This window comes from Cetorhinus maximus, chromosome 6, assembly GCF_964194155.1.
Source record: "Cetorhinus maximus chromosome 6, sCetMax3.hap1.1, whole genome shotgun sequence".
Classification (NCBI taxonomy): domain Eukaryota; kingdom Metazoa; phylum Chordata; class Chondrichthyes; order Lamniformes; family Cetorhinidae; genus Cetorhinus; species Cetorhinus maximus.
Window position 1 is genome coordinate 137816126 of NC_135884.1, and position 13289 is coordinate 137829414.

At 42.8% G+C, this 13289-nt stretch overlaps 1 protein-coding gene across 3 annotated transcripts in view; it reads left to right on the top strand.

Annotated features, from left to right (window-relative positions):
- Nucleotides 1-11426, top strand: part of LOC144682184 (calcium-transporting ATPase type 2C member 2-like) — a 70760-nt gene extending 59334 nt beyond the window's left edge. The window contains exons 22-27 of one of the 3 annotated variants that reach the window (XM_078544568.1): nucleotides 1334-1402; nucleotides 1534-1650; nucleotides 5038-5185; nucleotides 5878-5973; nucleotides 9425-9566; nucleotides 9863-11426. In XM_078544568.1, the coding sequence (XP_078400694.1) occupies nucleotides 1334-1402; nucleotides 1534-1650; nucleotides 5038-5185; nucleotides 5878-5973; nucleotides 9425-9566; nucleotides 9863-9984 (694 nt within the window). In that variant the 3' untranslated portion in view covers nucleotides 9985-11426. Of the gene's footprint in view, nucleotides 1-1333; nucleotides 1403-1533; nucleotides 1651-2445; nucleotides 2887-5037; nucleotides 5186-5877; nucleotides 5974-9424; nucleotides 9567-9862 lie in introns of those variants that run through there. The other 2 variants (XM_078544569.1, XM_078544570.1) reach the window with 2 other exon arrangements.
- Nucleotides 11427-13289: the final 1863 nt, after the last annotated feature.

Sequence of the window (13289 nt, forward strand, 5' to 3'; positions counted from 1 at the left end):
AGATGCGCTGGGAAATCCCTCTGGCAAGTTCCCAGGTAAGTGTTTGCACGGCAATTACCCAGAGGTGCACACTTCCTCTGGACAATTGCGCGGCGCTGGGAACCATCTGAAATTTAAATTGCAAACTTCGGATGGTTCCGCCGGGGTTATACCAATAATTACCCAGAATAAGTTAGAAGAATTAAAACCTCTTCTAACTTAAGAGTAAAGATCCAGACCGATCCAGGGATTCCCCAACAACCCTGACCTCGGACCCCCCCCACAACCCTGACCTCAGACCCCCCCCAACCCTGACCTCGGAACCCCACACAACCTCGGACACACCGCACCCCCGTGACCTTGGACGCCCACCCCCCTGACCTTGGACAACCCCACCCACCCCCAACCTCAGACACACAGCCCCCCAAGATCTCTGATCCCCCAATCATTGGACCACGCAACCCCAATCCGATTGGCTGGCAGACGCATCAGTCCTGGCAGTGCCAGGAAGGCATCAGTGGCAGCTGCCGGGAGGGCAGCTGAAAAGAGGAACCCAAGGCCTAGGATCCACGGAGGAGGTGAGAATTTGAGAGCCTAGGGAAAGGGGCAGTTGGTGGGAGGGTGGGTTTAAGAGAGAGGGAGTGGGTAGGTAGGAAGAGGGATTCAGTCTAAGGTGGGGGGGGCTGCCCCACGAGCACCAAAGGGTAGCCCCTGAGCAGTGAACCCACCCCCGCCGCTGCTTTCTTCCCACCCTTTAACCACTCGAGTTTAAAAATCGGGATTCTCGCTCCCACCCTGCTGCCCATGTCAAACCTATTATGGTGTGGGCAGCATATTATTAGGGTCAATAGGCTTGATAACAAGCCTGGAGGCTCTGAAGAAAGGACCTGAAACATTAACTTTGTTTTTCTCTGCACGGATGTTGTTAGACCTGCTGAGTTTTTCCAGCGTTTTCTGTTTTTGTTTCGGGCTTGATCACAAACCTAACTAACCCTTAAATGGTCATTTTAATATGGCAGGCCAGCCCGTATTACGGGGGTGAGCTCGGGGGTGGGCAGGAAGGTGGTGGGATGGGCGCACACACTATTTTACGTACCCAGGGGAAACACGCCTGCTGGGGGCATATAAAATTCAGCCCACTGTGTACGTTTGCAAATAAACGCTGGCAACTAGGATGTAGTATCAAAGAGCTACTGCTATCTTTCATAGCACTTTGTAACCATGGGAGAAGCACTTTGTAACCATGGGAGCAAAAAGGCAAGCAGGGGGAATAAGAAGTAAATGTTAAAATTTGTACAATTTAATAATTTCCATGATGTTGAATAATCTGCCAGGTCATTTTTTTTTTTTGCAGGCGTGCAATGGAGGAAGGCAAAGGAATTTTTTACAATATTAAAAATTTTGTGCGATTCCAGTTGAGTACGTAAGTATAAATTTAGTTATTGATAAAAGAACTCAAATTGTCACTTTGGATTGCACAACTGTCATCGAGAGTATATATAAACATGTAAATTGTTATTATCTTCTGCAACTATTCATCTTTTAAACATGCAGGAGTATTTCAGCATTGAGCTTGATTGCTCTTTCTACTGTATTTAATCTGCCAAATCCACTAAATGCTATGCAGATTCTGTGGATCAACATCATTATGGATGGACCTCCAGCCCAAAGGTACAAATAAATATTAGTTGCTTAAATGTAATATCAAGGCTGTGCTATGTTCCTGTGGTATTATGTAGTTGAGCCTCTGTGTTTAACTGAAATCCTATTGGTGCTGTATTTACATGTGAAGTTTGAATCATGTTAATATATTTTAACTTATAAGTATTTGATTTTATTCATACCCATTTTGTACCATTAGTTTAATTTTAGGTGTATCCTTGTTCTCACTCAAATAGAAAGTTGCATCATTTCTATTTACAACAGGACCACAAATACATATTTCGATCAAGTTCATGATCTGTGGTGCTCTAGGCTTTTGCTTTACTTTTTTTCTGGGATTTATCTATTTTTATCTTTTGTTTTAATGAAGTACTCCAAATCTAATTTACCTTCAGCCCTAGTGTGCAACTTAACATCTTCCCACTTAGTTTGATATTGGTCTGTGAGATTTCTTACCCCAATGTGTAGTGTGGATCATTTACACTACAACTTCAGCATTGCACAGAGCAGTTTCCTCTTTGCTGTGACTTAAAAGCTGCATTCCACCCGAGTAATGAAATTGAAAATTTACCCCATTCTGTTTGCGTTACACAGTATGAAAATTTTACTGTACATGAATAGTTCGCTGAAATTGTGTAGTTAATTCTGCTGTGAAAGTGAAATAACTCTGAAGAGTCAAACTTTGACATCAGTCATCAATAGTCAAGCCTTTCAAGGTGGTTGCTGTGGAAGCTGGAGATTCCTTTACATCTGCAGGGATCAGAGTTAACCTTTCTGTTCATATGTTCTGCTGCACAAATAAAGGGTGGAATCGTCCCCGATTTGTACTAAGTACGGTAGTGGGAAGGAAAAGGGATGTTTAACCGGCCGGACTCAATGGCAGCTTTTCGCACCATATCATCCCGTTCCTGATGCATCCCACCTCAGCGCTTCCTCACTCTGGGCACCATATTTAAAGCACACCAGAGCGCATGCCTACTTCTTGTCTTCAGACCAGGATTCGCTGCTCCGGGCGACAGATGGCCCTGAAAACAAAGAAGACGGCAGCCCCCAAATTTAGTGACTCCTCTCTGGGGTGTCTGTTGAACACAGTGGAAGGCCGCTGCAATGTCCTCTACCCCCGCTCTGGCCGTGGGAGGTCCATCAGTGTCACCAATCTGGCCTTGGGGGCAGTGGCAGTGGCAGTGGCAGTGGCGGTCAGCGCCATCAGAGCACAAAGGAGGTCAGCCATCCAGTGCAGGAAGAAGATGAATGTTCTCAACCGTTCCGTCAGGGTAAATCAACCACCTCATCACTCTCAGCTCAAACATTCTCAAACCCATCACACATCCACAGGGATCTCGCACCTCAAGAGGCAGCATCACTAACTCTCACACACACCCTCACATCTCCATCAGGCTCCTATCTGGAGCTCATGTCCTCATCCTGTCCATGTTTCTGCTCACCACACAAAGATTCCACGCAGTGCCATATATCCTGCTCACATTCTCTCTCCGTCTGTTTCCATGCAGGAGAAGCTGGTTCACAACAGCAGGGAGAGGTCCCAGGCTGGGGGCGGAGTGGCCCATATTAGGCCCCTTACTCACTTTGAGGAGTGTGGCATCGCGCTGACTGGTGAGGAGGTGGACCATGCCTGCTGCGACGGTGAGGTTGGCGGCGAACAGCCACGTGAGGATTCTGCACCACATCATCCCTATCTCAATGCAACTGTGAATGTTCTCTCTCTCCTGCTTTTGACTCTGCTGCCATGTACTAATTATCTCTATTTTAGTTCACAGGGAGCTCTGCCAACTGACTAACACCCTCAGCCAGCCAGTGCATCAGGTCCAACCAAGTCCTCACCTCCAGCCAAGAGGACACCTCCTCCATTTAAGAGCTGGAAATAAGCAGCCTGGAAGACCCATCAGAGCACTTACCCACACCCTCCAACAGCACAGAGACACACTTCGGTGGGACCTAGACCTACAGCAGGCTCGAGTTTACAACCTGGTAGTCACCGCACAGACACATGTCTGAAGCAGACCCCAGACATCAACTGAGACCTTTTGCCTTCTGTGAGCTGCTTCGTGGCAGAGCCATGTCCATGAAAATCTACCCAGCATGTGATGCACGTGTTCCTCCAGCGTCTGGTAGCTGTAGGGCTCCAGCATCATCTTCTCTTCGGATGTCCGAAATGTGAACAAGGCCCTAACGCTAAGTCCCGACTTCTGCAGGTCACACTTGTCCAGCCATGTTCTACACCAGCGTGTTTTCCTGCTTATGTAACAGTAACTTTGATATGGGGTAATGATTCCAGCAAGAAGGCAAGATGATGAGATGCAAATGCATTGAAATTAGGTTCCCGACATTGCATGGCAGGAACGGTGGCCGCCCATCATCGGGCGAAGCGGACGATCGCAAAGTGGTTTCACGACGGCGTAAAATCGATTTTTGACCTTCTCGTCATATTGTCCGCTAATGTCTGCCATGACACCGGACGCCAAGGTGGGCCGGAAAATTCTGGCCTGAGTCTTCCAGTAGAAACAATAGGAAACAGTTTAATGAGATTAGATAAGTGTTCTTTGCACAAAAACTTTCTAACCACTGTGTTAAAAGCTCTTGGGCTGAAATTTTAGCTCATCGGGCGCCTGACCCGACTAAGCGTAAAATGACGCATAATGACATCGGGCGAGCGTCCGGCCGTCCTTGCGCAAGGTAATGAAAAGAAAATTTTAGCTGCACGTCCAACCTTATGGTCGGCAGGCAGGCGAAAAGGCCAAGCGGCCTTTGCATTTTTTTTTTGGAAACCTCATCCCCAGGTGGGAAGAGGTTTCAAACAGCAAATAAAAATAAAATTAAAATTTTGAAATTTAATTAATAACATGTCCCTGCTCATGTGACAGAGTCACGTAAGAGGACATGTTTTGTAACATTTTTAACATCTTTATTTTTAATTTTGAAAACTCTGTGCCCCAAAGATTTTCAAGCGCGCACCTGCGCACATGCACTAAGTTCACGCTCGCCTTCCCCCCCCCCCCCCCCCCCCCCACCCACTACTCTACAGCCCCCACCACACAGGCAGCGCTAAGCACTGCCACTCGCGTTACATGCTGGGCGGGCCTTCATTGGCCCGCCTGTGTGAAATTGAGGTCCGGCCCTGATCGCTTCCCAACTGCCCCCGCCCACCCCTGCCAAGCCCACCTGGCAAGGGCAAAATTCTGCCCCTTGTGTCTGAAGAGTTTTAGCTGATTCTCTAGATTCATCCATTTCTCTAGATGTAACCATTACTGTAGATGTAATCAGAATGCAATACCGTTTCTACAAATGATTTAGAAAATCTAGTAAATTTAAAGGACATTCAACTGTTGTTTAGATGATTGGAAGAATTTTAATTTTTTTCTATTCTTCTTTCTGTAGCTTGGGTGTTGAGCCAGTTGACAAAGATGTCATTAAACGGCCTCCAAGAAATGTCAAAGACTCTATCCTGAATAAGGGCCTAATTGTTAAAATACTATTCTCAGCTATTATCATTATAAGTGGTACCCTCTTTGTTTACTGGAAAGAGGTGTGTATAATTTATGAACTTCAATAATTGATCTCTTAATCACTGTTCAAAATTCAAATACAGAATCTGTGTACATGGCATGTGTAGAAATGTAATACATTCTGCAGGATGTAGGTTATTCAGTTTTAAGGAATATAGGCAGATTTGGGAATTTAGAAATTAATGAAAAAAGTAATCCTTTCCCCCAGAAAGAAATTTGTTCCCATTCAACAATGAATAGTAGAATGCTACTATGTGTTCCCACTGATTTTCCAAGGACTGGGAGGACCATCCTAAACATCTCAGTGCCCCCAAAATACCCCCAAAACAATTTCACAGTCTGTTCTTGGAGCAATTTCCAGCAGTCCCTTTTTAGGTCCTTAATATTTTTTTTAAAAAATTTCTTTTAACCCCACTTTTCGATAAATGCAGTTCTCAAAGCACTGCTGAACAGTCACAAATAGTCCACATGTATTTTCTGTTTGCACTGTTTGTTAAGTTTAGAGAAAAGGTAGATGTTTGCAATCTGAGGAAGGTATAGGCTATTTATCCTGTTTCAAACGACTACATATTTCTTCCAGTATTTTAATCATAGACTGCTTATCTTTCTGCTTACCCTGAAAGATAGAGATAATTGATTTCCTGTGGCAGCTATCAATAGTTTTATTTCTTATGATCCTGTAACTTTAAATCCATCACTTTATTTAAAATAGCTTCCGGAGGGGAAGATTTCCTCAAGGACCACAACCATGACATTTACCTGCTTTGTCTTCTTTGATATGTTCAACGCTCTCAGCTGTCGCTCTCAGGTACAAAATGCTACTTAACTAACTTCTTAAGAATGATTGTGTCACTTTTGGAAAATGAGGCAAACCGCAAGTTACGGGTGTAGAATGAGATTTCTGTTTCCTGTTCCTCATTTTTTTAATTTAAAGACTCCTTCCTCTACAGTTCCTACCTTGTAGGCGGTGTTATAGTATTTGAGATTTGTACATACAATGCTAAAAATATTACAATTTCTTCAGAGTTTTGTTATTCTGCTCCATTCTTCGATTCATAAATATTAACTTTTTAAAGATAAAAGTAATTTGTTCCAATTTAAGAAGATGTTAGAATCTGCTAAAATTTACTGGAAAACCTCTGTTGCTTTTATAATTGGTAGTTTAAAGTAATCCATTTGTAGCACAGTTTTTGAAGCTGTTCATTTTTCTTGCACTTCCATGTGCACATTTCAAAAGTGGTTGATAATTCCAAACATGTGCAAATTTTACCTTCCTGATTGGGATGCCCTACTGTGGCAAGGTCTTTGTGGTCTTTTGCATAAATTAGGAACATTTTTATTTATGTTGTGGATGTAGCTACTTCATAACCATATCACGTAAATCACATTTTATTTTAGTCTGCTAGACCAAAACACAAAAAGATGGGCCAGAAATTTCCCACCATGGGGGAGGTTGTGCGGAGGCGGGCGCAAACCTGATCGGCACCCCCGATCGGGTCCGTGCCGCCATTTTACCAGGGCGGGCCCATCGTGACACGTGCCAGGGAGCACTGATGTGCAGGCTGGGGGGGGGGGAATTCCCTGAGAGGTTCCCTGAGAGGTTCCCTGAGCTATTTTGCGCATGCACATGAAAGAGCGCAGAGACCTCCTTGAGGTACGGAGATGCCTCAGGGAGATTTGTTTCAGTGTTAAACTTTTAAATAAAGGTTTTTAAAACTTTTTAAAAACATGTCCCCTCATGTGACACTATCACATGAGCAGGGACATGCCAAGGAATAAGTGTATGAATTTTTATTAGATTTTAAAATGCTTCATAAAACCTCATCCCACCCGTGGATGAGGTTTCATGAAAAATGCGAAGGCCGCCTGGGCTCTTCGCCTGCCGGTCAACCTTAAGGTTGGACGGGCAGCTCATTAAATTGAGTTAATTAGGTTTTAAATGGCCTTAATAGGCCTTTGACAGTTTGGCGGGCATGCAGCTGACTTAGCTGCGTACCTGTCAAATTGAAAATCTAAATGGCGTGCAGTGACGTCGGGACGCCCACCCAGTGTCACCGCGTGTCATTTTACGCATCGGCGAGCGGGCCCCGCTCACTGACAGGAAAATGCTGCCCATGGTCCAGTGCCTAAATCCAACAGAGCAGGTTAGAATTTAAGGCCCGGATTTTCACTCCCGGGTCAGGAGCACAAAGTCGGTACATTTCCCAGCTACGCAAACCCCACCAGGGAGAAAATGCCCTGGAAGACCAGATTTTCATTCCAGAATGGCAGGAATCCCTGGGATTTGGGCCAAGTGACCCTGGAACGGGTGGGGAGAATGCTGGGTGTGCAGGCGGGCTGGGTCAGTGGCCTGCTTCCGTGCACCGGCATTGTATTGAAGTTTTAATAAAACATATAACAGCTCCCCAGCCCTCATTCCTCACACCCCCACACACTCCCCATGCCCCATCCATGCCAACTCATGCCCCCACCCACCCTCCATGCCAATCTATGCCCTCTGCTCACCCCATGGCCCCTCATAACTTCCATGCCAACTTATACCCCGACCTAGCCCCCATGGCCCTTTATAGCCCCTATGCCAACTTAGTGCTCTTACACCTACCATCCCAACTCATCCAGTATCCACTATAGGCAGAACTCAGGACCCATGCTGGGACTAAATAAAGTTCCAAGTGTCTATTGCAGGACTTATTTTTAAAAAAACTCACATTCATAACAACCCATTTACTATATTTATATTCTTTCAACTACATTATCCCTTACAACAACAAATATTTCTTTTAATTGCATAGCTCCTTATAAAAGCAAGCATTGGAATTCATAGTCCCAATTCAAAATGTCCATGACCCCTGGAGCTGTCAATCAAACTGTGAAATGGCAGGCACCTTATTGTGATAATGTACTGGCTGTGAAATCAGCCATGAAGTACTAATCCAAAAATGTAGGCTTATGCAACAGACAAGAGTGAAATAGCAAGCAATCATTTCACTCCTGATAGTTTTTTCAAAGAATTAAAAGGCACGAGTTTTAAATGCCTTGACAGCTCCCTTTAACAATTAATCTTGACACTTTTTACAGTTGTTTTTGACAGCTCTAATGAGCTTCACAGTTCCAATGAGTTTACGCACATTTTACGCACATTCATGCCTTCTTTTAGGAATCCCAAAGAGCACCTCCCCAAAGGTGTCCCAGGACCATATCCAAAGGGGTATCTTGCTTCTCCAAAAGGGTACTCTAGCTATCCAAACGAATCCACAAAGTTCAGACCTGCTCCTACCAGGTCCAATTTATGCAGATTGGATTTCAGACACCTCTCACACTAAAATCACACATGAATGGAGGCAGCTGCTGAATATCTATAGGCAGCTGCCTCCATGAAATATACATGCACGAATCCCAACCTGGGCCCATTCCCACCCCCGCGAAAATAGTAGCTGCCATATTCGGGGATGGGACATCTGGATTCAGGCATTTTCTGCTATTTTGAAATGATGGAGAGGCTAATGAAGTCCAGCCAAGTATTCATAATGGCTACAGCTATCATTTAAAAAATTGTCTGCAAAAACTGACAGAACAGAACGGTGTCCCATTTCCATTTCAAAGTATTCCATTTGAAGGGGAGCAGGTGCAGAGATTTTTTTTCAACTTTCAAAGCCAGGGTTTTGTTTTTAACAACCAGTGCTGTCATTTGATTTAAATCACGGCACATAACAAAGCAGCAGAACTGACAGGACATTTTTTTTTACATTTTTAATGCATTATGGCACTTTCTCCAATGGAAAAGTACTGCAATGCATGATAACACTGTTAGTCATGTAAGGATCAACGTACTTTTGCAGGGAAGAGCCCTCTAATGAATCACTGCATTGAAAATGATAAATCTACATTACAGCACAGCATCTGATAGTGACATTTGAAGGTGTCAAACCATTTCTCGCTTACCTTTCGGAATATTCCTGACTCCTCAGCAGACTTCCCACAGTGGCCACAAGCTCTCCAAGGGCTCACCTCAGAAGATGTCGGCGTGCATTTTGCACCCAAGGCCTTCCCAACCTGCGAAAACACCACATGAAGATGGTGTGGAATTGGGAAGGCAGAGGAAAATTGTTTTTCCGGCAAAAAAAAAACAAAGTTCAGTATTTCACTACCCAATGCACACCTCCACTGGGAGATAAAAAATGTGACCGTACAGTCCAACTGAGGCTGCAGTGTTATATAAAGGTTTAGCATAACTTTTACCTGTTCCTTTTCTTTTCTAGACTAAATCAATATTCCAGATAGGCCTTTTTCGTAATCACGTGTTTCTATATACCGTACTTGGCTCTCTTCTGGGACAAATGGCTGTCATCTATTTCCCACCTCTGCAGAAGGTTTTCCAAACCGAGAGCCTCAGAGCACTTGGTATGTAATTAGAGATTTCTTAGTGATGCATCAGGTTTTTGATTTTACTTTCCAATGAATTTTTTTCTGTGGTAAAATTTGTCGGCAACTTTTTATAGCGCATTTAATTCTTTCAGTAATAGTTTTTTTGAGTTCAGATGGTATATACTGTATTTGCCATCCTTTTGTAAATCCTGTCCTGTCACACGTGGCTCACAGGCATATTTTGAAATGGAAGTGCTGATCTCACTTCCTGAATATAACCGTTCGGCTATTCTTGAAATCTAAACCTATCTGTATTTTCTGCTGCTTTGCAGACTTGCTGTTCTTGATCGGCTTGGCCTCTTCAGTTTTCTTTGCATCAGAGATATTGAAGTTAATTGAAAGGATATGGTCTTCGGCCACTCGAAGGGAAAATGGGCCCAGTTTAGAAGTATGACCATGAGTTGGAATGTAACTGTTCTGGCAGAGCCATGGGCACTACAGGATTGCACAACCAGACTTGATCAGGACTATCAATGGCCCTTGTGAAATTTAATATTGAAGGTAATGAATAATGAAGTTTTCTTTGTATATTGTGGAATTTCACTTAAGGAAAATGGCTTTGTCCGGGATGTGTTGATGCTCTTGAACAGAAGGATTCCTTCATCCAATTTTGCAAATTTTCAAGGCAAAACGACATTATTTAAAAAGTCTTGAAGTGGTTTGGGATGTGCAAAAGAACTTTGCAGCTCTGAAAAAGCCAATTGATAACCCTTTGTCTAGAATTCACACATCTGAAGTGCAGTGCATTCAAGGTATAAATATTATAAGTATTGTTCTTTCAACACCATTCTTGCTTATCGCAAACTTTGTTGGGTACAGTACATGCCTACAGCTACATCCAAATCAAGGGACAGCGGGTGATATTTCTAAGTTGATTACCTAAATCAACAAAACAAAAAGCATTGCAACTGTTGAACCTTTCTGATTCCCTTAATTAGCGATTGTCTTAATTGCATTGTATTTGCCGATAAAATTGCTGACAACAGGCCGTCTTTGTTCTATGATGTAAGTGGCCTATATGTTTCCTGTTCACGAAGACTTTCAAAAAAGTAGATATGTGTAAACAGGTTCAATTTTGGGAGATAGCACTGGAAGATTAATAGACTGGTTCATGAGCATGATGAATTCAAGGCCTGAGTGAGAAACTAGTGCAACAATCCACAATTACAGCAAAAGAAGAATATTTTATAGCAGCTCAGACCTGGCTTGGATGAGGTCTATTAATGCTGATTTCAGGGGTCACAGGAGATCGGTATTAGTGAGCAACCCCAGAGGTTTCCATGGTATCGCGTCCATATCTGTTGGCCCTCTCCTACAATGACATGTTTGAGATCTTCTGCTAATGCAAGATTATGCGGGGATTCAACAAAACAAAAATCATTGCCATTCTCTCTACAGAATGCTGCAGTATGCCCAAAGGCCTATTCCAACCATCTTTAGAGGTTCATCAGTACTCCAATGATATTCTCTATTACCTGCTTGGCAAACATATGCCTGATTTTCTGACCTCCCCCTCAGTCTGTGGCATCTGAAATGGTGGTGTGAGCCATAACAGCAGTTGCGGGGGGGAGGGGGGGGGGGTGGTTTGGGTGGCTTGTCTTGTCCCCAGTCACCTACCCACTGGGGGTTCAGCTAACTTTTTTTTATTTGTCCATGGCATCGCTGGCTAGGCCAGCATTTATTGCCCATCCCTAATTGTCAGGGCAATCACAGGGCATTTTAAGAGTCAACCACATTGCTGTGGGTCTGGAGTCACATGTAGGCCAGACCAGGTGAGGACAGCAGATTTCCTTCCCCTAAAAGGGGCATTAGTGAGCCAGATTGGTTTTTACAACAATTGGTAGTGGTTTCATGGTCGTCACTAGATTTTTAATTCCAGATTTTTTTTTAATTGAATTCAAATTCCACAATCTGCTGTGGCAGGATTCAAACCTGGGTACCCAGACCATTACCCTGGGTCTCTGGATTACTAGTCCAGTAACAATAATACCACTACGCCTTCACCTCCCCTTTAAAAAAAACACATAAGTCGGCAGGATCCGAACCTGCGCGGGGAAATCCCAATGGATTTCCATGCTGACCTAACATCAATTGCTGTTTGCAGAGGAGTTCCAAACTTTTCAACCATTATTTTAGATGGTCAAATGGATAAATGTTCCCAATAATGAATTTCCTCATTGTTCAGCACTCCATTTCATGAACAGAATGAAATTTTATTTGTTTCTCCTCAGTAATTAATGACCACTGTTGAAACATTTTTTCACTGCAGTTAACAAAAAGTCAACCTTTCATTTTTCATCAAGGAGCTTCGTCCCCAAAAACTGAAATTCAAAGTTGCTCTAATTTCCCAGATATTCATTTTGTAAAATGAAAAAAATGTTATTTATTTATGCATCACTAATTTGCAAGGCTTGTTACCCAAATTGATTAATGGGAGGTCTACTCCCTTACACATTAATCATGAATTCCTAGCTTTTATAACATTTACAAAGCTTCCGTTTCCTCCCTGATGAAAGATCATCTCTGTACTAGTAGAGTCTGGTACATGGTTAATGTGGGACTGAGTACAGTGCTGCCCAGACAGTGATGTAAGAAGGCACACGGCCCAGAGCCAGGGTCAGTCTAGAGATGGACAGAGATGCGGAAAGACCTAGGATGGAGTCAGATCCATACCTGTACCCTTTACTGTATATAGCTGAGTTGTTAAAAAAGATCTGCTGTTAATATACTCAAGAGTATGAAGCCTACTTCATGGTGTCCGAAGCAGGATTCTTCAATCTCAATCTGAAACATTAACTGTTTCTCTCCACAGGTGCTGCCTGACCTGCTAAGTATTTCCAGCACTTTTTTTTTGTTTGTATTTCAGTTTCCTCCCCCTGCATTCAGAATGGTGTTTCCAAATATCACTACACTATATATCTGCACATTACCACAGCTGGAAGGGCTAAGCCGGTTGTTGAAATAACTATAAAATTTGATCCAGATGAAAACAAGCTGACTTCTGTTAATGTACTTTCTCTAGAGACAAGATAATATATTTGAATAGTTGCAAAACATTTTTGGTTTCAAAATGATTTTCTTTCCAGTAAGTCATATTGACTAAGCGATTCTGCTCCCCCACCCTGCCCACAACTCACCCTCCAACTTTCATAAAGCAAACAGGTAGTCTGGAAAGTACTTTGTACATCTGGTGCAACTTGGGTTTAATCAGGTCATTCCTATGCTGTGAGCTTCCAGTTAGGAGCCTAAAATGATTGAGAGAATGATTTTTCATCACGGTTAACTAAATTTTGATTTACATATGCATCAAAATTTGCTGATACTGGCTGAATTAGTTAATTGCCATTCTGTTCATTTTAGCTTGTCCTAAATGATGAGTTAAAGTTTTTGCCTTGTTTCTTCCACTAACAATTTGATAATAGTTATGTGATTTTTTCTGAGAGCTGCCTGAAAATATGACACCATTTTACAATAAATGTAATATGCTAATCAAATTAAACCATTTACAATTAAGTGGTTATTTGTACTTTTTTTATTGATATAGCAAAGGACTTATTAGCCAACCAAGTTTTGGTCACAACATTTTCACACTGAAGTCAAACTGAAATCTTTATTTGAAATTGAGTTTTATTTTTGTGAAAGAAATTTTAAAATTTGTGACCAGTTATTTTCAGTTTTGTAAACTATACATGGAAATAT